At 31.5% G+C, this 25,611-nt stretch overlaps 1 protein-coding gene across 1 annotated transcript; it reads right to left on the bottom strand.

Annotated features, from left to right (window-relative positions):
• Window positions 1–6,221: 6,221 nt before the first annotated feature.
• LOC122597098 (TIR-only protein-like) lies at window positions 6,222–7,219 on the bottom strand. Its single transcript, XM_043769732.1, has 2 exons — window positions 6,708–7,219; window positions 6,222–6,336 (listed from the first exon to the last, which is right to left on the bottom strand). Exons 1-2 carry the CDS (start codon window positions 7,217–7,219, stop codon window positions 6,222–6,224), a joined length of 627 nt encoding a protein of 208 aa, XP_043625667.1.
• Between the last annotated feature and the right edge of the window lie 18,392 nt (window positions 7,220–25,611).

Raw genomic sequence — 25,611 nt, 5'->3', positions numbered from 1 at the left:
ACTAATCATCAATACATGTATCTAAAATATTATTTTTACACATTTTTGAACAATAATTATAACAACTCGCGCATTATGTGATGTAAAATATCTGGTAATCAAATATAAAGATAACTCAGCATGCATGATCGACCAGATAGAGTTGTAGATAAAATTAAACATGGGACGGTTCTTAAAAAGACTAACATGAAAAAAACTAACATATCTAGATATTTAATTAAATTTTTAATATTTTTACAGCATAAATTTTTTATTTGTGCTTTTGATTTTCTAGCTATATATTAGTTAATCTACAATAGTTCGCATGTGTTTGTTAATAAATACAAATAAATGAACATAAACACAACTCATTGTGTGGCTGTTTGTTCATGATCGAGGAAGTCGAATAGCCAGACAACCAATTAATTCTGAAAAGCAAAAAGCGAAAAGTGTGATGGAAAACACACTTACATAAATTTCAATGGTGTAAAGGATAAAAGATAATTTAATTGATAATGTCCTAACACTCAGATAAAAAAAAATTTATAATTACGTCTGACCAACTAACCGGGTAACTCATAATTTAAAATAAATCTTATATGATGATATGTTTGAAATTTACATATAAATCAATCTTAATCTTATAATTAATGTGTTTAGTTTTATTCCTTATGTTTTGTGTATGAGATATATGCAGGTAAAGTTCAAGGACCTTTCTTGTCAATTCTGGAACTTAATATACTTTGGGATGAAGAAGAAAGAAAAAAAAGAAGGAGGGAAATACTGAAGACGATATATACGAGACTATTAACCCTTTTAGGGTTAATCTTTGATATTCCGTATTCAATCGATATATATAGATATTCTGTCTCTATATTTTTGTATATACGATCATCTTGCGTATAACTGTTCTTAATATTTTCTGTAAATCAATCTAAACATATTATTTGTATTTGATACTTAACAATAATAATAATAAGAGAAAAAGGTCGAATCGGGCCGACTTACTTTGGGTAAAATTTCTTCATTATCTAGTTATGTTTAGATTTCGAACATAGTATCAGAGCTAGGTTACTGGTTTTGATTTCGATTGAGATAGATACGTTTCTTTATTAAGGTTTTTAATTTATGGCGAATTTCACTTTGAAACCCTAATTTAAGAAAACCCTAATTTTTCTCCGATTAGGTTTCCACTGCAGTTATTGGTTATTATTTTCTCTTTGACTAAGTGAATCAAACAGAAATTAGGGTTTCTCTTCCATCTACCAAAAGCACTGTTTGTTTTCCCTTTCTCTATATCTCTTGATCTATTTTTTATTGTTTGATATTTTCAGAAACTTTTAAAACTAGTAGTTGTAGTATTAAACTTGACTTTTCTTTTCGAAGAAATCTAGATCCTGTCCATGACACTTCAACTAGATTTTCTCAAAATATATTTTATATTTTACTATAAGTATTGTTTATTTTTATTATTATTGTTGTTTATCTGTTTTAATTGTGTCTTGTTGATATTTTAATTGATATTCTGTCTTGTCAATTGGTAATTGATTAGTCTGTATTACTTGCTATTTTGTGTTACTTGACTATCTGCAAATATGCCTAATGAAACACCTCCCAAAAATGAGAGTGGAACTATTGAAGAAACTATTGTTAGTAAGCTTGATTTTAGTAATCCACTTTATTTACATCCTAATGATACTACAAATATACATCTAATCAATTTTAAACTAAAAGGCACTGAGAATTATAATGTTTGGTGTTGTGCTATAAAACTTGCTTTGGATACTAAAAACAAAACTTGCTTTATTGATGGTTCTATTGAAAAACCTGATGATGATGATGTGCTTCCTAGTCAATATGATAGGTGTAAGGCTGTAGTACTTTCAGGGTTACTTTGTTCTATTTCTGATGAATTATATCTTGGTCAAATTTTTTCTACTGATCCTGCTATTGTTTCGAAAGAATTAAATGAAACATATGAAAAAATTGATGGTTATGTTACCTACAATTTGCACTTAAAGATAAACTCATTAAAACAGAATGGTATGCTTGTATCTGAATATTATCATAAACTGAATTCTTTGTGGAAACAATATGATGCTCTTATTAAATTGCCTGACTGTACTTGTACAGCTTCTAAGAGTATTGTGAATCATAATAATGTGATGAAATTGATGCAATTTTTAATGGGACTTGATGATTCTTTTCCTAATACAAGAAGTATGATTTTAACCACTGAAACTTTACCTAGTGTGAAAACTGCTTTTGCTTTAATTTTTAGAGATGAATATAATAAAGGCTTTAATCATGCTATACAAAAAGGACATTCATCGGCTTTTGTTGCTAGAACTAATGATTTCAGAAAGAAAAGTTTTAATAATGAAAATAACAACAAAAGAGGACCTAATCCTAATCTTCTGTATACACATGCTGGTTATCTTGGACATACTATTGATAGATGCTATGAATTAGTTGGATATCCAAATGGTCAAAAGAAAAAATCAAAATTTCAATCAGGATAAAAAAATGCGTCATCTTATAATTCTGTATCTGATCAAGCTAATAATAATATTAAATCTGTTTCTACTTCTTCTAGGCCTACTAGTTCTAGTTCTGCTCCTACTTTTTCTTTTACTAATGAACAAATGATGAAGTTGATGAGTCTTATTAATGATAAACCTTCTATTCCTTCCGGTTCCTCTCTTAATGCCAATATGGCAGGTATTATTTTCAATGCCAATGCATTTTTCAATGAAAACTTTGTAAATTTTTTTAATAATCAATGTATTGTACATAAAATTTTAGGTTGGCATATGGATTCAGAGGCTAATCAACACTTGACTGGTTCTGAACAAGAATTGTTTAATGTTGTTGACATTTCTAATTTGAATCTTTCTATTGCTCATCCAAATGGAACTAAAGCTAGAAAAACTAAAATAGGAAATTTATGATTATCTGCAAATATAGTTATGTTTGATGTTTTTTTCGTTCCTGGTTATTGTGTGAATCTTCTATATATTATTAAGCTTGCGAGAGATAGTAAATAAACTGTTAATTTCTCTGAGTTTAAATGTTACATTCAGGATTTGAGGTCAAAAACAGTCATGGGGACTGGTAGTGTTAAGGATGGTCTCTACATGTTTGATGAATCTTTTGTTTGTGGTAATTTTGCTTCTTGTAATGCTATTATTTGTTGTGACTCTCAAACTGTGTGGCATTGCAGGCTTGGTCATCCTGCTGATCAAGTCTTACATGCTCTTAAAATTGATTTAAAAATTAAAGTTAATACTGAAAACATTCCCTGTGAAGTTGTCACAAAGCTAAACAACACAAAGAACCATTTTCTTTAAGTGATCATAAAACTAATTCTCTTGGTGATATTGTTCATCTTGACTTATGGGGTCCTTATAGGGTTGCAAGTAGGGATGGATTCAAATATTTCTTAACTGTTGTAGATGATTATACAAGCGCTGTCATGTCATAGTTACTCAAATCAAAAGAAGTTTTTGAAAATATATAATACTTTGTGAAACTTTTGAAAAATCAATTTAAAAAAAACAATAAAATTTTCAGAAGTGACAATGGTTCTGAGTTTGTGAATAGCATAATGAACATTTTTCTTAATGATAATGGAATTATTCATCAGACCACTTATGTTTATACACATCAACAAAATGGTGTTGTAGAGAGGAAACATAGGCATCTTTTAAATGTTGTTAGATCTCTTATGTTTCAGGGGGAATACCTCTTAATTTGTGAAGTGAATGTATTCTAACTGCTGTTTATATCATTAACAGGCTTCCAACAAAAGTTCTTAAAGAAAAATGTCCCTATGAGTTAGTCCATGGTTTTAAACCTAATCTCTTCCATCTTAGAAGTTTTGGTTGCTTATGTTTCTCTACAAATCTGAATAATAATGATAAAATTTCTGAAAGATCTCAAAAGTGTATATTAATTGGTTATTCTGGTGTCAAAATGGCTTATAAACTTTTAAGCTTGGAAAATAAAAGCATTTTTTTTTCAAGGGAAGTAAAATTTTATGAACAAATCTTTCCTTTTAAAACCGTTAGATAAGAATTCTGATAAATCTAATACTAATCTAAATCAACTTAACTTCTTTGATTTATATGTTTCTGAAAATGCAAACCATACTTGTGATCTTCCCAATGATGAAGGAAGAGAGAATTCTGAAAGTAATGAACCTAGAGCAATACCTACTGGCAGTACACCTGCAGCTACCAGTAGTGGAGAACGTACTAGTGGATTTCATTACAATGATGGTGGTATTAATACCACAGATATTTCTGAGGGAATTCATACTTATGAGTTTGAAAATGTAAATTATAATATGAACGATGATGGTCTTAGAAGGTCAAATAGGAATCGTTATATGCCTAATAAGTATACAGATTATGTTGTTGAAGGCAAAGTAAAGTATGGAATAGAAAAAGGTTGTTAATTGTTCTAAACTTTCAAAAAAAAAAAATTCTAAACTTTCAAAAGATAATTTATGCTTTGTATCTAGTCTTAATAAAAGTGTTAGAACCAAAAGATTTTAAAGAAGCTTGTTGTGATATAAACTAGATAAATGCTATGAACAATGAAATGGAATCATTAAATAGATATAACACTTGGATTATTACTCATCTTCCTAATTGGTTGTAAATGGATTTTTAAAATCAAATACAAAGCTAATGGGGAGATAGAAAGATACAAAGCTAGATTACTTGCAAAAGGGTATAATCAAAAAGAAGTGTTTGATTATGAAGAAACTTTTGCCCAAGTTGTTAAAATAGTGTCTGTTAGATTTGTTTTAAATCTTGATGTGCAAAATGATTGGAAATTATATCAATTAGATATTAATAATGCATTCCTTTATGGTGATTTACATAAAGATGTATATATGTCTTGTAACATTCATGATTTTTAAGTTGTATTAACGTGGTTTAAACGTGATTAACTATGATATAAATTCATGATTTATTAGCTTAATTGAATTTTTGACCCGTTAACTTGAATGTGCAAATGATTAACTAATCTACTTAGCTGATTTCATTTATTTCTTTTTCATGATTTAATAACGTGTAATATGCTAGACGAAAATGTATAGACGTGTTAATCGGGTTAGAGACGAAATGTGTCGTTTAATTTGACAAGAAACGTAATCGGGTGATCCATGAGTCGACCCATGAACCACCACATTTGACCCAACCCTATCCAAACTCACAATCCAACTGTTCCACCCTCACCAAATCACCTTCCTCCACTCTTATCCATTCATTTCATTCTCTTTCTCTTCTCATTGAATGCAAGAACATCCTCACTCTCTCTCTCTAAATCCCTACTTCCATTGAATGTGTTTTGGGTTAAATTAGTAATAAATTCATCATCAATAGCATCAACTAACCATCATATCTAATTTTGGAAAGTCAAGTTGCAAGAAAACTTGGTTTATAGCTAAAATTCGGATTTTGAAGGCTTTGTTGGAGATTTTGGTAAGCAAACTTGTCTCAATATTACCTTTTTATGTTTGTGAGCTTGGTTTAATCATGTACAAACATTTTTTAGTCATTCCCTATGTTTGTAAGCTCGACCTCAGCTAGGGGCTCTGCCCCTTGGACCCCTCTAGAGGCTGCCGCTCCTTGGACCTCGCTCTCAGGGGCGATGCCCCCGGACCCCCGTACCTTAGGGGCTTCGCCTCTAAGGTCATAATAAATTCAAATAGGCGTGCACTCCACACCTCCAATCCTATATAATATATTATTATGACGTTACTGATCAAACAAGTTAACTCCAATTATACTAAAATATCCAACATTTGTTACTTCCAATTTAGCTCCAATATGTAGTTAGCTGGTTTTAATGTTTATTCCGACGGATTGATGAGGTCCACAACTATATATACAATATATATAAATTAAATAATGAAATTAATTTAGCTCAGTAACAAACACGTACTTCGACATTTTATTGAATTGAAGATGTATTACAAAGAAACAAAAGAATTACAACTTTGAATCAAGGAATTGAAAAAGAATCAAACCAAAACAAGACTTTGAATTTGAATTTTCAAATTGAAGTCTTGTGTGGAGATTACAAAAAATAAATTAAATGAATCAATCAATTAACAGGTTTTATTTTTACTATATCCAAATTAAACTACTTGAGATAAATTAGTAGCTGTTTATTTTTATTGTACGTACAAATGAATGGTTATTTTATTTGTCAATATTTGCATTCAGTTAAGAGCTGATTAATTTTTGTAGCCCTTTCTCTTTGATCTCTTCCTCTTCTTCAACCTCTATCAAGTTTTGGATGATCGCTTCGGTCGCTGTTGTCAAAAATTCTGGCCAGTTCCTGCATTCATGGAATAAATTAAACCTAGCTTAGTTAGTAAAATTGTTATGAGAGCCATCAACATTATTTATTATACAGAAGTTAAGAAATATTAGGATATTGTTATATCTTGATTCATAGATTTACATACTTAATTATATATTTCTACAAATTAAATGCATGCATGCATGTTAACTTGCTATTTAGACTTATTGATGGTTTTCATGCATTTCCTTGATAACTCAATTAGTTAAACATCATTAATATTATGTAGCATGATTAGCATGTAAATTGTAATGTACTAGCTAGACAATTACTACAATGTATATTATAAACCATGAAAATGTATATTGTTTATATGCATGAAAAAGTGTATATATGTACTTAATTACCCGTTTGATGAATTGAAGGATAGCCCAACTGTATACTTAGCCTCCTCTAGAGCGGATTGAAACCGATCTAGTTCATGTGGTGTGCACCTCCAAAGGTCTTTAGCATGAAGTTCAGATGGTTTAACGTCACAAAAAACCGGTATAACCCTCTTTTTAGCCTCCATAATACGGGCTAATTCATGCAAGCAAAAATAAGACTGACAATACCGGGGTGAAAAAACGGCAACCCCAACTTTACATCCACTAATTGCAGTGTCAATTTTATCAAACAATTTATCTCCAGGTTTCATGTTTTTGCTATCTAAAAATGGCCTTAATCTTAAACTCATTAGATGATTATATAAAAGCCCGGAAATATTCTTCTTTGTATCGATCCCACGGTGGTTAATGAACACGTCACATGGGTGTCGTTCTTGTCGTCGTGTTAAAATGGCGGCATTGGTTGGTATTTTATGGTATTGACGGATGAGGTTGCGGTAGACATTTTTGGATGAAGAAACTGAACGTTGCATGGATATAAAAATTTATAGAATTATTATTTGTACTTTTTTGCTTAATTTTAATTAAGAGTTGGACTACTGTTTGTATGTTTGTAAATGAGTAGGTGTGTGTGTAATAATTTGTTTCGATCGATATGGGAAAATGAAATGAGTATATATAGATTTAAGGAAAATAAGCAAAATTTGAACATTGAATTTTCGAAGACAAAATCATACGTATCTACTTGGACCGTGAAGAAAAGAAAGTAATAGTATGAGTAAAAGGGTTGAAAATTCTGACTCTTATGGTATAACGAAGTGTTAATCAAAGAACCTTCAACCACGGTTCATAAAATAATACTATCAAACAAAAACATAGAATAATTATGAAACTTCTCTCCGACAATTTATAATTATTATCTAATATGTATTGCTCGTATATAAATAAACTAGTGATCAGGTCCGTCTAATGGACGGATAGTCTCAAAATATATTAATCAAAGCTAAAAAGTTGGAATTCAAGTATCAATGGCGAATCGATTAAGGGCCTGGGGGGCCGAAATTTTTTTTTTTACAATGTAAGAGGTATATTGTTTTCGTGTAGAAAAAATTTGATATACTTAGTTTTGACCCCCCGTTTACCCGGAAAATAGCGTTAGGGAAAAAAAATTAGATATCTACCCCTCACTGAAAAATTTCAATCTTCGCCATTGTCAACTAAATTAAATTCTTCTGACCAATATCACAATTTAATCAATATGAAAACTAAAGAAGGAAACATATGAAAATTAACTCCATATAAATATTAATTCCAGTTTACCTTTTTTTTTCCCCAACTTTAGTTAAATAAAAAATTTGCACTTTGTTATATTTAAACTTAATACAAACACAAACAACAATTTTAGACTAAATAATTTAGAGTGAAGCTCAACAAAAAGAGAAACAAAACGTGTACAGTATATAATTTGAAAAATACATGCCAATTCATCAACAAAGACCATCTCGAACGCTTTAATTTTCTTCGGGTTGTTCCACTCTGAAATAGTCCATACATGCATAACACAGAGTCGTAGATTATGTTTAACATGTGTGGGCTTAAGATCTTTAAAATGAACTAATGTGGTCTTATTTTTTATTGTTGAAAAAGAAGACATAATAAACGTATAATGGACAACAAATTAAATTAAAAAAGATATAATAATAATAATAATAATAATAATAATAAAACAATAATAATAATAATAATAATAATAATAATAATAATAATAATAATAATAATAATATAGTCGATTTATGGGTTTTCATATCTAACCTTTAAATCTTAACTTATCTTAATCTTAATATATATTAAAAGACAACTGACCTAACTTTAATTGACCAATTACAGTTCTCAATTTCATAAAATTAATTAAATCAACCCATGTCTAAATTAATTTACAGTTTAACCCAATTTAAAAATAATCAATTTACATTTTTTTGTTTTCCATCACCAACTTATACTTTAACCCAATTTTAATTTTAATAGATACTAAAAGACAACTGACTAAACTTTAATTAACCAATTACAGTCCTCAGTTTCATAAAATTAATTAATTTAACACATGTCTAAAATAATTTACTCTTTTTGGTTTTTTCATCACTAGTTTACAGTTTAATCCAATTTAAAAATAATCAATTTACACTTTTTGGTTTTTATCACTAATTTACACTTTAACCCAATTTAAAAATAATTAATTTACATTTTTTGTTTGCTATCAGCAATTTAATTAACCCAATTTAAATATAGTTAATACTTTATTGCATAATGTTTATCTAAAAGCAAAATATAGCTAATGGTAATCAGACTAATTATAATATTGCTGTTATTAGTAATTGTAATCGGACTATAATTAGGATAATCATTGTTATTATTAGTAATTGGAATCAAAGTATATTTAGGATGCAAATTTTTTTTATATAAAATGAATCCTATAAATAAAATCACAACAAACGAAATCACTAAAAACCCACGAATCAACTGCTACTTTTATTATTTTTAAGAAACATAGTTAACAAAAACAAATTTACTTGTTTGCAAGACAATGGGTATAAGTGTATAACATCACTTAATTGGTTTGGTTTGATCACAGTTATACCCAACTAATGCTTTTAATTTTGTTCCACGAATTTTACTTTGAGCGATTAAAAGTGCATGCTTCAATATTGCAGATGTTGTTTGCATTTTGTAATATGGTTCATCAAATTAAGGGCCGGCATAGCGGAAAACGTAAGACTGAAAGGAGGATATATACCTTTCAGTTAATCCTGTAGATCAAATTCACGTGCCAACAACTCTCAACAATGACGTTAAGGATAAGACAGGTCACTATCTTCCACTTTTGGATAATATTGCCTTATGCCAAACAATGTTTTGTATGGTAGGCACATTGTATCCTATGTCGTACTTCTTCAATTCGATAATTTTGTTACGGGAAAGAAACTTAGCCATTTCCAAGAACGCCTCTTTATTAGTTTATTTTTCTTTTAATTTCTTTTTTAACGTTCGTATCATGGGACGGCTAGCTGTTACATCCATTCAGACAGGCAGTCACTAGCGACCGATTCACGAAGTCAGGGATCATAGGGATAAGGGAGGAAAAACCTACCAATTTAACCGTTACAAAAGGTACGACGGTATATTTGAGGTAAAACCTCGCCTACTCAAACTCGAACCCTGGTCTCACAGGATCCAAGAATCATTGCATGACTTCAGAATGCCGCTGGGGTTTAAACCCATTGGCAAGAACGCCTCTTTATTATTATTATTATTATTATTATTATTATTATTATTATTATTATTATTATTATTATTATTATGGTTTTCCAACCATTTTCTCAAAAAGTTGTTGGTATCAATATTTTCTCAAGCGCTTTCTCAAGAAAGCATATAACTTTATCGTCAGCGTTGTATCCGAAGATTTATGGACCTAATCCGAGCAAAAAGAAGGGCTCCTTAGCTAAATGTAACAAATTATATTAAATAAGTTAACAATCAAAAATTAATCTATGAGACGATTAATAATTTAACAAATAAATCTAAATTTTAAAATTAATAATCTTAGATTATGCTTAAATAAGTTAAATTTAAAATCTAAATCTAAAACATAAATAAAATTTTTATATGTTTAAAGTAATATAAAAATGTTTAAAAAAATAATAAGTAACAAACTGCTATACTATTTTTTTTCTAAATAATATATGATTGGGCTCTAAGTAACAAATGATTGGACTTTAGGTTTTTATGAATTAAAAATTAAAATGAGAGGGTTTTATACCTAAGCTTAGATACATGATAACTACATATTCTCATTCCTTCTAATATATACATGTATTGGTTTACAATAAATGAGAAAAATGACTACGTTGTCAAAAAAAAAGGTAGACAATGGAGTGACAATGTCACGGCGGCTTGACTGCCCAATTCTGAGATAGCGTATTAAATAACCTTTTTCTATCCACAAAAGTATGTAAGTAGCTTTTGTATGCGGGTTATATTATATGCTTTAATTTTCGATTAATGTTAGAATTTATAATGAACTTAGTTAATTACATATACGAATACATAACTTTTAGTATGTACAACTAGTAAAAATAAAAAAAAGTCGGGTTTCGACCGGTCGACCACTTCTGTCGCCATCTAAGCGAGCCTTGTTTATCGTCATAAAAAAATGCTACAAAACGGTGAGCAAGTTTAAGGTAGCCACTCCTAATTTATAAAAAGATACATTAACAAGCTTCTAGTTTTAGTTTTTCATCAATACAATCAATTTACATTAGGAAAATGCTAAATACTTCTAACTAATTAACGTGAATAAAAAAATTGTATTTTTCATTAAAATACTACCCTTTGAATTTTGGGTACGTGTAAATCTATTTTTTATAACTTAACTTCAGCTTCTAGGACTATCACCTTTTATCAAGACCTTTTACATTAATACCTTTTTAACTCAAATCTCAATCAACTAATTCTATTATTATTTCTTTTCTTTTTTTTTTTTTCAATTATTTTACAGTTTTTGGTTATAATTTGAACTAGTTCAAATACCATGATATACCATAATATATCAAATAATTTTTAGCTACTAGCAGCTTTAACCACCGGTCACCAGTTATAATCTAGTTTTAATAATACCTGTAAAAAATAAGGACAAAGTTAATTAAGCATTTTGCGAATGGAGCATATCATATTTCAGTTAAACGTATTTACACAATGTCTTTTATGCGTTCACAATGTAAAGGTGAAGGTGCGAGGAATAGTATTGAGACGCTTAATTTTATGCTAGCGGGACAACAGATTAAAACCATCAAATAAAAATCAAATCTTTAAAATGTTGTAAAACTAATATATACACTTCAGATAATTCGGCATAATTAAGTTCACTGTGCGAAACTCCATTTGTTGAAATCGCCAACGCTTATTTGGGTGCTATTGATGTGTAGTCTTCATAAAATATACTACTAAGATACGGTCATTTCAGGATGTTCTAGTTTAATTGATCTGTCTTAAATTTAGTAGGCAATGACTTGTTCAATATACATCTTGTGGCCGGGGATCAAGGCAAATGGAATGTTAAGTGTAAATAGGTGACTAATTTACATTACCATGTGATTTGAAGAGTATTGAATAATTCTCTTTGTACTTTTTAGGGTACTTATTTCACTCAAATCTAATCTATATATTTGGCCCTACAAAACAAATAACTGTTTTAAGTGTAAATCCGTGAATACTTGTACACTATCTCTATCATTTTAAGACTATTGAATATTTCTCTCCATTCTTCGTAGGATACTCATTCCACTCTAATCCGAAGTATATAGGGATCCCTTCAATAATTATTTTTTTAATACTAACCTTTGATTTTAAGCTTATAATCAAAGATCATTTTAACTTTACTCAAGTTATTTTCAACTTTAGCAAATTTTCATCCTGTATTTGGTTGGTTCATATTAAACAAAAATTGGAACCTGGTATACTTTATATAAACTAAATTATTGGTTATACGTAATTAAAAAGGTCTTTATATTAAAGAATACTAGAGGGGTACAGGCGGCGGTAGCGGTATGGTTATTAAGGTAAAAGTAATTGATGTAAAAAAAGGGGAATATAGGTCTTTTATGGGTTAAGTGATTATGTTGTAAATAATTTCATTAAAAGTATTATAAATATATTAAGTGAAATATTTAAATTAATGAATACAGAAGAGATATAGTTTGGGTAGATAAGGTGAAAAATATTTTTGGAGTATTTTGGATAGATGTATATGGTGTAAAGTCTTGAAAGTTAAAAGTATTTTGAGTTTTTTAAAAATAGAAAGTTGGAAAAAAAAAAAAAAAAAAAAAAACTTTTACAAATAGAGTAAAGATATATCAAATTTTCTCCTTTAAAAAACAAATCAATTGCATATTTGTTCATGGGACTAGAACTCACAAAAACGAGAGCTGAACCAGTGTCGAGCCAAAACTATCATGGCAGTGTAGGAGTCTCATTTTAATCAGTATCCTAACGTCACTCGGATCATTTATGGTTTATTTTTGTATTTATAACTTTTTTTTTTAGTTAGCGATAAGGCTATATCCAGCAACCGTATGTCATTGGCAATTTCTATGCTATTTTTTTACTAAATTTTGACTTTCTTTTTTCCCATCGATATTTAGGTTGTTGGTACTCCCAGTTTTTCTAAGTAGTTCCGGTTTGTGACAAGGATATTGAAACCTTCGATGATCTCTTTAGCATATTAAACTAACGCTATTGAGTCTTACGTTAAAATCGGCGGACCGTCGCTTAATTATTCCCAATGTCCAAGGTTTATTCAAGTAAAAAAAAAATCGTAATTTTTGATAGATCTATCAATATTGTGCAATATTATATAGTGGTAGTATTTGTTATATCAATCATACAATGTGGTACATTTATTACAAAAAAAAAAAAGTTTAAAAAAAATGATACCTATTGGGTTCACTTATACAATGGGCTAAACTTTGAAGTGTTAAAAAAATAACTGGGCTGATTTGTCAGTTTGTCACATTTCACGGGTATTCATGTGGTGTTAACATTTACATATAAATAATGTCATGTGGATATTGAAAGTATGACTTATAAGTTAGATTGCATATTTTGGTAGAGATGATCTCGACGAAAAAGGAAAAAAACATCGTCAATGGTTTGGATTTAGTAATGGGCTTTCTTCCTTGGTTTTCACTAAGATGAATTGGTCGTTTCGTTTGTATGAACTAGTGGTCCTCAACTGGCTCGGCCATGTATTTTGTTGTATAGCTTGTTGGATTTATCGATAGGATCATTGAAATCATTGAATTTATATAAATAAACAGAAATGATAAACATATCTTCTAGGCTATGCGCCTATGCTTGTAACACGTTTACATATTAAATACGAGCATAATACCCGCACGTTGCGGCGGTATTTTGTTTTAAGAATGAGATAGATTCAGGGGTAGTTTAGTCCAACTATAGAGATGAGTATAGAAAGATGTATTAAGGCCGGTGAGGGGCATTTTAGACTTTTCAGGTTCTTAATGACTTAAAGCTAGTTTGCTTTATAAGGGAGTATAGATAATCAACATCTTAGGTGTCAAATTTCATGTTTTTTTTTACTTAATAAACAAAAATAACGTATCGTTAATTACTTATTTTCTATTTAATATATACAGACATTATTTATATATTCAACCACTTAATACATTCAACACTTAATTACTAAAAAGAGTTGGATAGGCTCAAAGCTTTAGATATTAAACATAAATCTCTTTGTAGATGGGCTTTGGAAGGGGACAAGAATACCAGATATTTTCACAGGCTTGTAAATAATAGAAAATAGACTAAAGGAATTCCTGGATTAATGATTGATGATAAATGGGTTTCGAAACCAACTCTGGTCAAACAAGAGGTGCTTCGATTTGTTAGAGAAAAGTTCAAAGAGGATTGGGAATCAAGGCCGGTTCCTGAGTTATTGTTGGGTTCACAATTGTCTCAAGCTGATGCAGATTCGTTGATTGATAGGTTCACTACAATTGAAATTAAGATGACAGTGTTTCAATGTGGTGATGAAAAAGCACCTGGTCCGGATGGTTTTAATTTCAAGTTCGTTAAGAAGTTTTGGAGCAAACTTGAGCAGGATTTTGTGGCAATCTTTAATGAATTCTTCTTGTCAGGTAAATTAGTTCGTGGCTGTAATTCTTCCTTTATTACCTTAATCCCAAAAACTAGTGATCCTGGTTGTCTTAATGATTATCGACCGATATCACTAGTTAGTGTGATTTGTAAAGTGATTTCTAAGGTCCTTAGTAACCGGCTAAAAAGGGTCTTGAGTCCTTTAATCTCGAATATTCAAATTGCCTTTTTAAGTGACCGCTTAATATGGATGGTCCTTTGGTTTTAAACGAGATGGTGTCATGGATAAAGAAAAGAAAAAAGGAGGCTTTTATTTTCAACGTTGATTTTAACAAAGCTTATGACAACGTTAATTGGAATTTCTTGATGGCGGTTATGAATCAAATGAGTTTTCCGGGCAGATGGTGTAACCGGATTTATGGAATTTTCTCGTTCGCTCGGTCATCGGTTCTAGTTAACGGTTAACCTACGTATGAATTTCTATACTTTAAGGTGGTGTTTGGTAGGATGGAATGGAAAAGAGAGAAAAGGAAAAAGAATCACTTCCTTTGTTGTATATGAGGAATGGAAAAGATTGGTCACTATAGCATTCTCTTTCTCTACTTTTGATTCCTCACAAAAAAGAAAGAATTGAGTGGAATGGAATGAAAAATTTAAAAAACACATTTTAGTGTAAATCAAGGAAGAAGAGCCTGCATACACTTTCCTCATCATTCTGATTATAATCCCACTTTTCAAAAAGTTGTTGTTACAGCTTTTTCATTATAAGCATTAACTTTTACAAATCTTTCTTTTCTTCTAGCAAAAATTAATCCAAAGTTCCAAACCAAAGTTTGATACCCACCGATCGGCGAATGATTTTCTTCTTCAAGTACCTCTATTTTTCTTTCATTTTATTTAGTAAGTTTATTTAAAATATATATACATATATCTATATACACACACACACACATTATTTTGATTTTGAATAATTAGTCTCGTTAGATCTAGATCTATTAATTCTATGGCTTTTTTTTTATGTTTTGTTAATATTTAATTTTATTATTTTTTGTGAAACCATATAAAACTAGTATTGAGTATATAGTATAAATAAATGAATGTTTTATATAAGACCTATTTGTTGTATATATTCATTTCTTTCCATTTGATACAAGCAGGAGCAGCAACCTGGAGATTCATTCTCATGTCAATATTTGTTGGCTCTTCAAACAAGAGAATATATTTCATTCTTTCTAGCCTATTCTCTTTCTCTCCATTTCCATTACCTAATATCATTCCATTCTCTACAATTCCATCCTATCAAACACCCGCTAAAGGAACGAGGCAAGTTAACCCAATTTCTCCTTTTTTGTTTTTGATTGTAATGGAAGGGCTTTCTTGTATGGTGAATAAAGCTACAGTCTACAGCTGGTGGATCCTTGGTCGGGCTGAAGCGGGCAAACAATGGACCCCAAATTACACATTTACTCTATGCAGATTATTGTACTTTTGTTGGTGAATGGTCAATGGAAAATATTATTAAGGTTACTAGGATGCTTAGGGTGTTCTACATGTGCTCGGGTTTGAAGATCAATCTTGGGAAGTCGAATCTTTTCGGGGTAGGGGTTGAGGATGCTGAAGTTAAAAGGGTGGCTGATTTAATCAACTGTAAGGAAGGGGTGTTGCCTTTTACGCATCTTAGTTTGAAAATTGGGGGGAAAATGAGAAGAGTTTCGAGCTGTAATTTTTTGGTTGAAATATTTGAATCTCAGCTTGCTACTTGGAAGGGAAATTCGTTATCTATTGCTGGAAGGGTGACTCTCATTAAGGTTGTACTTGAGAGCCTGCCTACGTATTATTTTTCTTTGTTTCTTGTTCCTAACTCGGTAATTGACGGGCTTGAGTCATTGATTAGAAGGTTTCTATGGGGAGGCTCGGTGGACAGGAAAAAGATTATCTGGGTGGCATGGGAAAGGGTGGCGTCGCTTGTCAAGGAGGGTGGTTTAGGAATTTGTAATCTCAAATATTCTAATATTGCGTTGTTATCTAAATGGATCTAGAGATATCGGAATGAACCAAATGCTATATGGAGGAAGGTTATTGACTCACTTCATGGTGCGTCTAGAAATTGGAATGTTGCCCTGGTTAATCGAGCAATGACTGGAGTATGGAAATCCATTGTTGGAATGGTGGATAAGGTTAAGGTGGGTGGCAGGGGAAAGGGGTTTGTAGCAATGGTGCTTTTGTGCGTTTTTTGTTGGACTACTGGATAGGAAATTGCAGTTTAAAAAAAGCTTTCCCACTTGTTTTCAAAATGGAAAAAGATAAAAAGTGTTTTGTGATTGATCGATTTTGCGGTGAGGCAAAGCGTTTTATTGGCTGTTAAGAGTGGTACTCGACTTTGATTTCTAACGATATAGTAGTTCAATGGGTAGAGATGCTTTCGCTACTGGAACATATACGAATTCGTGACGACATGGACATGTGGGTATGGCTTGGGGATAATCAAAACGCATACTCGGTAAAAACTGTGAAAAGGTTTTTGAGGAGCGATCGAGACTATAGCGGCAGGTATGTCTTCAAGTGGGTCTCTTGGGTTTCAAAAAAATGCAACATATTTGTTTGGCGGGTTGTTCAAGATTGTATTCCTACTTATATGGCTCTACAAGCTCGGAATTGCAGCTTTGGATCGATTCTTTGCAGATTAGGTGAGATTTGGGACGAATCTCTTAATCATTTATAGTGTAATTACTGCCAGGTTTCTGCACAGGTGTGGGATCGAATTGTTGCTTGGTGCAAGGTTGGCAGTTTGGTTTTTTCTTCTGTTCGTGAGCTTATTGAATTGTATGACAAAGTAGGTTTGGGGAAGAAAGCTAAGAAGGTTTTCAAAGGTATCCTTTTTGTGACTTGTTGGTGTCTTTGGAAGGAAATAAATGAGAAGATTTTTCAAGACGTCAAGGTGTACTTTTACTTGGGTAATAATGTGTTCTTCGATATTCATATGATTAGTTTTTTGTGGTATAAAAGTAGATTGAAAAAATAAAATGTTTCATTACTTGGGAGGATTGGAATAGATTTAATGTAATCTAATCCTCATGTTGTACTTTTACTATACTCGTAAGTGTGGAGTAGTTGTTATATGAATGATATTACCTTTCGGAAAAAAAAGATACCCGTAGTTATTGTTCCTTAATCCATTAATCTTCCAATAATTATAAAAGAGCCCCCTAAAATCATTTTTGAAAAAACCATAACCCTCAGATGAAAAACAATACAAAATTCTAACCCTTAGATTGTTTGCTTACCTCATTTTCCTTTTTTAAATTTGTTTACTAGATTATTATTAATGTTATTTTAAATAGACAATCTAATAATCAAATTGATATAATCACGGGTAAAATTGACTATATGTTTGTGGTTAATGTTCTGTGGTTTATAACCAATAGAGGCTATTGGTTTTAATTTCTAACAATATATATATGAGAAAAAACTTGATTGACTTTTCTAATCAAGTCAATAAATAATTACATGACTTCTTTGTTGTTTCAAAAGAAAAAAAATAATAATGTAATACATGACTTAGTTATAAAGTAGATATATTTCTTTATAAATATCTCTTTCATATTATTAGTGTTTAACATAGTATCGATCAACTTTTATTTATGTAATAAATTACCAATGACACCATTTATACTGTCATTATTAAATTTCGTAATTATATAATAAAATTTCATATTTACTTTCTTAGTTTTTTTTTCTTTATCGTATGTTACATTCATATGTTTATGTATTACATATGTGTATTACAATGAGGTACGAGATATAGTTGTTCATATAATTTGTTCAATTGGATAATTTTATCAAAAGAATATGAAAGGGGATTTGGATATACATATATAACACCACAAGATAGAGCCTGAAATGTCACTGAAATTATATAGCACGCAGTGAAATTATCGTAGAATATAAACTACATGAAATAAGAGGATTCGGTGAACCCCAACCAACATTTAAGGTACAAGATGCAAAGTAAGCAAGAAGTCATATACGGAAAACAAACAAAGTACTACAACTAAACCCCGAAGGGTTCTAAGCATAACTCTAAGTGGGCAACGGATCAAGGATCCATGATAGTCCCAGTCCAAGCCTTAGCAAGATCATCAAGTCTCCAATTTCACACGAATACCTGAAAAGTATACTAAACAAAGTCAACACTAGGTTAATGAGTTCGTAGTAACGGATCACAAGGAACCGTCGTCAACAATCACAATATGTATAAGGAAAAGTAAGTAATGTCTTATAAGTAGCTTTTACAAGGCACAGAGTCAACCAAGATAGGTAAACTGACCTCGTCACGTAACAAGCCAATAGAGTACCATCAATGATGAGGAATGCGTGTCACAATTATGCATGAGTAATATCAATATCAATGAGTATGCGATACAATAAGGATGCATAAAGTGTATATGCATGCGACATGATCAAGCAATGCATGAGTGTATGTCATGTGTCTCTCAACAATCATCAAAAGTGCACAAGTTCCCCGAGGAGCGAACGGCCTCACACACGTTTCCCATACAAAAAGGGTGCGTACGTTCCCACTCACGTTTCCAATAGCTTGGGGGTGCGTGCATCTCATCAATAACCATATTATTACATATGCGTGTTTAAGTTCTCCGAGGAGTGAATGACCTCGCACACGTTTCCCATACAAAAGGGGTGCGTACATTCCCGCTCACGTTTTCCATAGTTTGGGGGTGCGTGCGTCTCATTCACAAGTCCATCAACCATCAAACCATTCAAACCAACCAAAATGATACGTACATACACTTAGGAGGATTTTACTTTCAACGAGTTCTCGATGCTTATATATAGGTCACCCGCAACCTTCCCGCCACATCTCAAACCCTTCGAAGGTATAATCGACTTCCATGTATGTACAACTATCCTAAATATAACCATACATATCACAATCATGTACATAATCAACCAAACATGTCAATCAATTCATCATTCAATCAATCAAGACCATCAATCGATCAAACAATCAATCAAAACTATCCATCAATCAAACAATCAATTAAAACTATCCATCAATCAATCAAACAATAAGTCGTCAATTAAATTAACCAAATAATCAAACAAGCACGTATGTGTACACTTTTCAACCCAAATCTCAATTAAGTAAGGAACTACGGAACTCACCTTGATCGGAAAAAGAAGTTAAGTGTGATATGGAGTTGAGTCAAAGTCGTTCAATCTTCGCTTCACGTCCACCACCTATATATAAACATATACGTCATTACTTGCCAAAACCCTATTTTGGGCATAGTTCATTACGAGGCTTCAACCGACTACTAAGGCCCGACATGGTCATTATAAAGGTCAAGTGTTAGTTTGAACCCGAAGAATGTTGTTTAAGAATCATCTCGAGTCCTTAATAAATTTTTGTACATTTACATATATATATATATATATACTTTATAAAAGTATATAATTTAAGTTGGGTTCAGAATGTGTTTCAAGACTTTTAAAGGTACCTGAGGCTCGATCACAATGTTAAAGAAGTCTAGTAAGGGTTTGAATCGAAGCATGACACGTCCCAAGGGTTTTGGAGGTCAACCAAGGTCAAAACAGAAAAGTGAGAATGGAAGGGGGCGTAGGCTACGGTGACAGCCACCGTAATCTATGGTGGCTGTTACGGTGGCTCAGGTTCAAGAGGGCACAAACTACGACCAAGCATGACGTAAGTTACGGTGCCCCAGATAGCAAGAAAATGGCGTAAACCTAGCATAAACCCAGCGTAAACAGTCGCATTTCATCGTAAAGACCCAATTCAGCGTAAGATACACCTCATGAGACGTACCCTATGCTCCAGCCACACAGACCAAGCGTAAGTTGCGCCACACAGGGGTGTAAGTTACGCCAGCTCCTAATCAGATTCAAGAACAGCAGCAGCAGCAGGAAGGAAGCAAGAAAAACGACCCATTTGACTTTAACCCACATTGTTGGACCTCAATTCGACTAGGGAGGGTCTAAGGCGTATTATGAGACATATATGGACCTAAATAAATGTAACCTAAGCCAAAATCACGACCTATGACACCCATTTCATAACCAAAATCGGCTTTAGGTTCACATGAACCCTAGAAAAACCCTAAACTCAATTTATTGCATTTTTGGACTTTGATTCGGTCAAAGCTCATAGGGATTACTTAGAAATACATTTATAATCATAAAAGGAGAGAAATTAAGTGGTTTTGACTTACCAAAACTTACCTCAAAAGTCAAATCCGAATTTGACTTGGATGGTATGTTTTCTTGAACCTTGGAACTTCAAATTTGAATATGAGGAACATGAGAAGATGAAGATGCTTAATCTTGCATTAATTTAGCTAAAACAACAATAAATGATGATGATAATTTAGAGAGAGAGAGAGTTTGTGTGTGTTTGTGTTCTTGCAAGCATGAGAGAGAGAGAGAGAGAGAGAGAGAGAGAGAAAGAAGTGTGAGTGATGGGTGGTGGATAAGGGTGAAAGAATTAGGGGTGGACAGGGTTGGGTCAATGGGTATGGGTCGTGGGTTATAGGTTGACCCATTGGTTGACCCGTCTACATCACTTTCTAACTTCGTGTCGTGTCTAGCATCAAGTCGTGTGATAAGTAGGTCGACCGACCCATCGAGCGTCGTTCTAGTCATTTTGCCTCAAAATGATTTAAATTAAGTTATCACTTTCATTCGTTAGTGAAATAACGTTTAAAGTCAAATGGTCAAAATAGCGGATGTTACACCATAATATGATGCTTAAAAAGATGGTTGACTTTAAGGTTTTATGGACATAGGATAAACCAGACATAACAAAAGCTATTGTTACAGCCCTTAGGGCTGTATTTAACGTGTATAAAAAAACTTGTAACTTTCATATTAAAAGCCCGCCCCCTGATTTTAATGGTAAATGTACAAATAATCTATGCACCTTAAACACAGCCTTAAAGGCTGTAATTAGCAAACCCTTTACTTTTAAACAGATCCCATATAAAGTATTCAACTCCGTCCATTAAAACTTTGTTTTGAATTGTATATCTTTATAACTTTATAATAATCAAGTATATATTTATTTCTTGGTACAATAAAAGTCATATAATTTGATTTTGGACTCTTAAACTTAATACAAAAGTCTATCAGTGTGATAATTATTTGTATTTAACATATAATGTATTAAACTATAGATGTACATCTTTATGAAACTTTAACATGTAACTAATTATATAACTTAGCCCGCGTAATACGCAAGATAATAATCTAGTTATAAAATAAAACAATTTAGAAAGATATATGAGCTCTTGTTCTAATTCTATTGGTTCATTAGTAGCATTTACCTGACTTTTAGAGTTTTAGTCATTATTTTTCATTTCTAACTCAAAATCTCTAATTTTTAAAATACTAGACTTATCAAAAGATTTTTTCGAATAGTGCTATTGTATAATAATAATACCGCAACAACTAATTTAACACGAGTGGTCGAGAGAGGAAGCTTGAATTCAGGAAGAAGGAATTGCCAAACAAGATTTACCGAGAATCAATTTCTATAGCAATAATAATTGTATAATAATAAAAACCTATTTCATTTATTCGTAGTTAAGATAGTGGTCGTAATAGAAATTGAGTTAATATTATGACAAAGTAGAACTAGGGAATGTTATGAGAATTTCACTTAACTGTTAATAGGTATTTTGTGAAAAAACTCGTTTTGCGAAAAAATTTTGATTTAATATATATAATGTTTCGTGAAACCAATCCAGCCGTGGGTGATCCATACACAACACTTTTTAGCCATACACAATAAATATATGCATTATATGGTTATACCGTATAACTGTATAATGCATACAATATTGTGTATGGTTAAAATGTGTTGTGTAGGATCATATTTAAGGAAAATTTTTTTTGTCCAAACTAAATTTTCATTTTTAGATCCTACATTGCCAATAAATGTAGTCGAATCTGTTTTGTTTATCTCTTTTATTTTTATTATTTTTCATCTAAAGAGTAGCACGTGTAAAATGGTAAGAGTTGATACTGTTGTACTAGTTTAACTTTTTTTTTTTCTCTTGTTTTCCAAGTAAGAATATTAAACGTCTATTTGTAGTTTCTTGAACACACCTTTTTTTGAAGATTGCGTGTTATTCAAACAACATTTCTTAATAGCCTTGTTGAGTTGTTTCCAAAACCTATGGGACGTCGTTGAACACTTGAACGTGTTGTCCACTATTCATTTTGAACTATTCAAAGAAATCATATATTTTATTTTTCGGTTGGAGGCAATGTTTTAAAATAATAACTTATTTTTTACTTTTTTTAAAACCATTTCTTTATTATTTTTTTTATGTATATATGTTTCAATTGACAATAACAGATTATTATTTTTTCTTCTTTTATGCAATACAAAAAATGATGGTAAAATTATGTGCCTAAATATTATTATGTAATACCTTTTCTCGTAAATTCATGACAGTTTCTTTTTTTATGATGTGAAAAATCTAAAAACATGTCCTTTTGAGAACCCAAATTGTAAAAAACATCTACGTAAGCTAAATTATGAAATAGGATATATAACTTAACAAGATTTTATCTTTTGATTAGATAATCAAGATGCACGATGGTTATGCAGATAAAATCAAAAGATAAAATCTTAAACATTTTTTTTGTTACGAGGTTTACATTTTCCCCCTCGGACCATACTTCGCGTTAATGGTCGTCAAAGAGACCATTAAGTTTTTTCTTCTTGAAATGCTATTAGGATCACTCACGGCACCACCTTTTACAACCAGTGGCTGTCACGTGATCATCCCCAAATATCTTTTAGGAAGGAACCTAAATAATCGGGAAAACTCCTTGTTTACAAAACTCTAACCCGTGATGTATACACATGTAGGGGCTCTATCCCATTTCTTGATGATCATTGAGCTAAAGCTCTTGGACAAAGAGTCCGTTAAGTAACCCCATGTGCCGTGTATTAATTCCAGTGTGTGTTTTTTTCTTCTTTTAGTATGTGGATAATTTATATCGATCGTAATATAGTTGTCTCAAGCTTACAATATTAGGCAAGTTCTTGACTAAAAACAAGCTAGTCATATACGAGAACTTGGTTACAATTCGTGCATTTTTTTCATTACATCCATACAAGATTTGCATCATTTGATAAAAATAAACACAAAAATAACATGAAGAAATTAACTATGATCCAAACGATAAAGATCATATGTATAATCAAAAAGATGCATATCACTTGTTGTAGCATAAGGTCATTATTGAGGTGATTAATTAATTTATGCTAATAGTTTAAGTATCTAGAGAGAGTCAAAATCTTTTTCTTTCTTTATAGTGCAAGGGTTGATCACGAACAGTCTGAGCTTGTATCGACGAGTGATTTATCGATGGGAAGGAGGAGATTCCCCTAGGAGAAATGAAGTGAAGAATGCTAGTGATTCACTTGGTTTGAAAATCGGCACTGCATGACCAGCTCCTCTAAATGTCGCGAAAGTTAGCCCTTGGTATTCTTGAAGCCAGCCACTCACCTAATGAACAAATAATAATAATAAGCATATTAGATTATTGCAATGAAAAATGAATCAAACGGAAGAAAATAAAGCAATTGTATTACTTGCTAAAGTAATGGCTATAAAGATCAATATGGCTCGTTCTCTCATAGTAAACCCAACTCAAAATCTAAAAGCACTCCCATCAAGTTTTCTCTCTTTGAGTTATTTAAGTTTGCACCACGAGTCATTCACCCTCGTATGCAAAAAGTGCTTGACTATGCACAACCTCCTACTTCTCTTTTCAAATATCTAATTGGACGCACCCTCACATGGGTTCCAATGTCTGGATTCAATTAAGTAGGTGGTTGTGATTTGGCTTGTACACATAACAGTGTACAACCTATTTAAAACTTGTTTATTTGAGACGTTACTTCATAATTAAACATTTTCATATGTTATGTGGGACATCAATCATTGTTGTATGATGAACACCGTGTACATGTTCATCATGAGGGGGAGAAGAGTCTAAAGATTAATTATCCTTTTGAGGGGGAGCACAATGCATAGTTTGATTATTTGCTCCATAGATTATGCTCAGTTTGAGGGGGAGCTTAAAGGAAAATTCAAGTTTTAGATTAATTGTTTGTTGTAGAGAAAATTTTGTGCTTAAGGGGGAGCAAAAGACAAATGATCAAAGACATTAAAGTAAGAATCAAGACAAGCTTCCCACTTCATACCAAGCTTCCGCATTCCACAAGAAACTTAAGTCTTCGCCTTCACAAAATGCTTGAGAATTCAAAAAGCCAAAGTTACTCGAAGACAATGAAGACAAAGAGAAAGCTTCAAAGTCTACTCAACAACAAAGATTTTCAATGATGGGCTCATCAAGTTTTAAAGATCGAAGACGATGCAACTTTTACAATTCAACACAAAGGGGGAGATTGTTAGATATAAATTTGTGATGTTTAATTGTATCTTAGTTAAGAAGAGAAAAAGAAGAATGTCGGACGATGAACCTCAACAAAACTGCACTAAAGGGGAAGATTGTTAGCATTAATTATTTGTTAGTGCGTGTTTTGTAATAATGTAATAGTGTTGTCCTTGGAAGGATCTTATTGTAATAAGAAAAGGACTTCATTTTAATTAAGGAAGGGGTTTAATAAAATATTCATGCCTATATAAACTCCTCTTCACCCCTTTGTAATTTTAACCCTTAATATTACATTTTTCATATTCCCTTTTTTCTCTACCTTTCTCTCACACACACTTAAGACTCGATTCACATTTTAGCATTGATTTCAAAGCTACATTAACATGTTTCTAGCTTTTAATTTTTTGAATCCTTGTAGTGGATGTACATAAAAAAAATATATATTTTTAATCAAATTATCACATCTTAATTTTATGATAAGTGTACAAATAGTTTCTGAAAGTTAATTATACAACATGTAGGACTATATCTATAACAAGACCCTTTACATTAATACCCTCATAACTCAAATCACAACCAACTAATTCCGATATTAACAATTTTATAATTTGAACTACTCGTTCAAACACCTTAATGTATCTAATATACTTTAGCTACCAACAAATTTTAATTAGCTACAATTACGGCTATCAGTTATCAGCTCTATAGAAAATAAGGATAAAATTAATCATTTTGTGAATGGACCATGCATATCATATTTCAGATAAACGGGTGTGTACAACGTCTTTTCTGCGTGTTCTCAATC

This window comes from Erigeron canadensis, chromosome 4 (genome assembly GCF_010389155.1).
Source record: "Erigeron canadensis isolate Cc75 chromosome 4, C_canadensis_v1, whole genome shotgun sequence".
Taxonomy (NCBI): domain Eukaryota; kingdom Viridiplantae; phylum Streptophyta; class Magnoliopsida; order Asterales; family Asteraceae; genus Erigeron; species Erigeron canadensis.
This window is presented reverse-complemented; position numbering and strand designations above follow the sequence as displayed.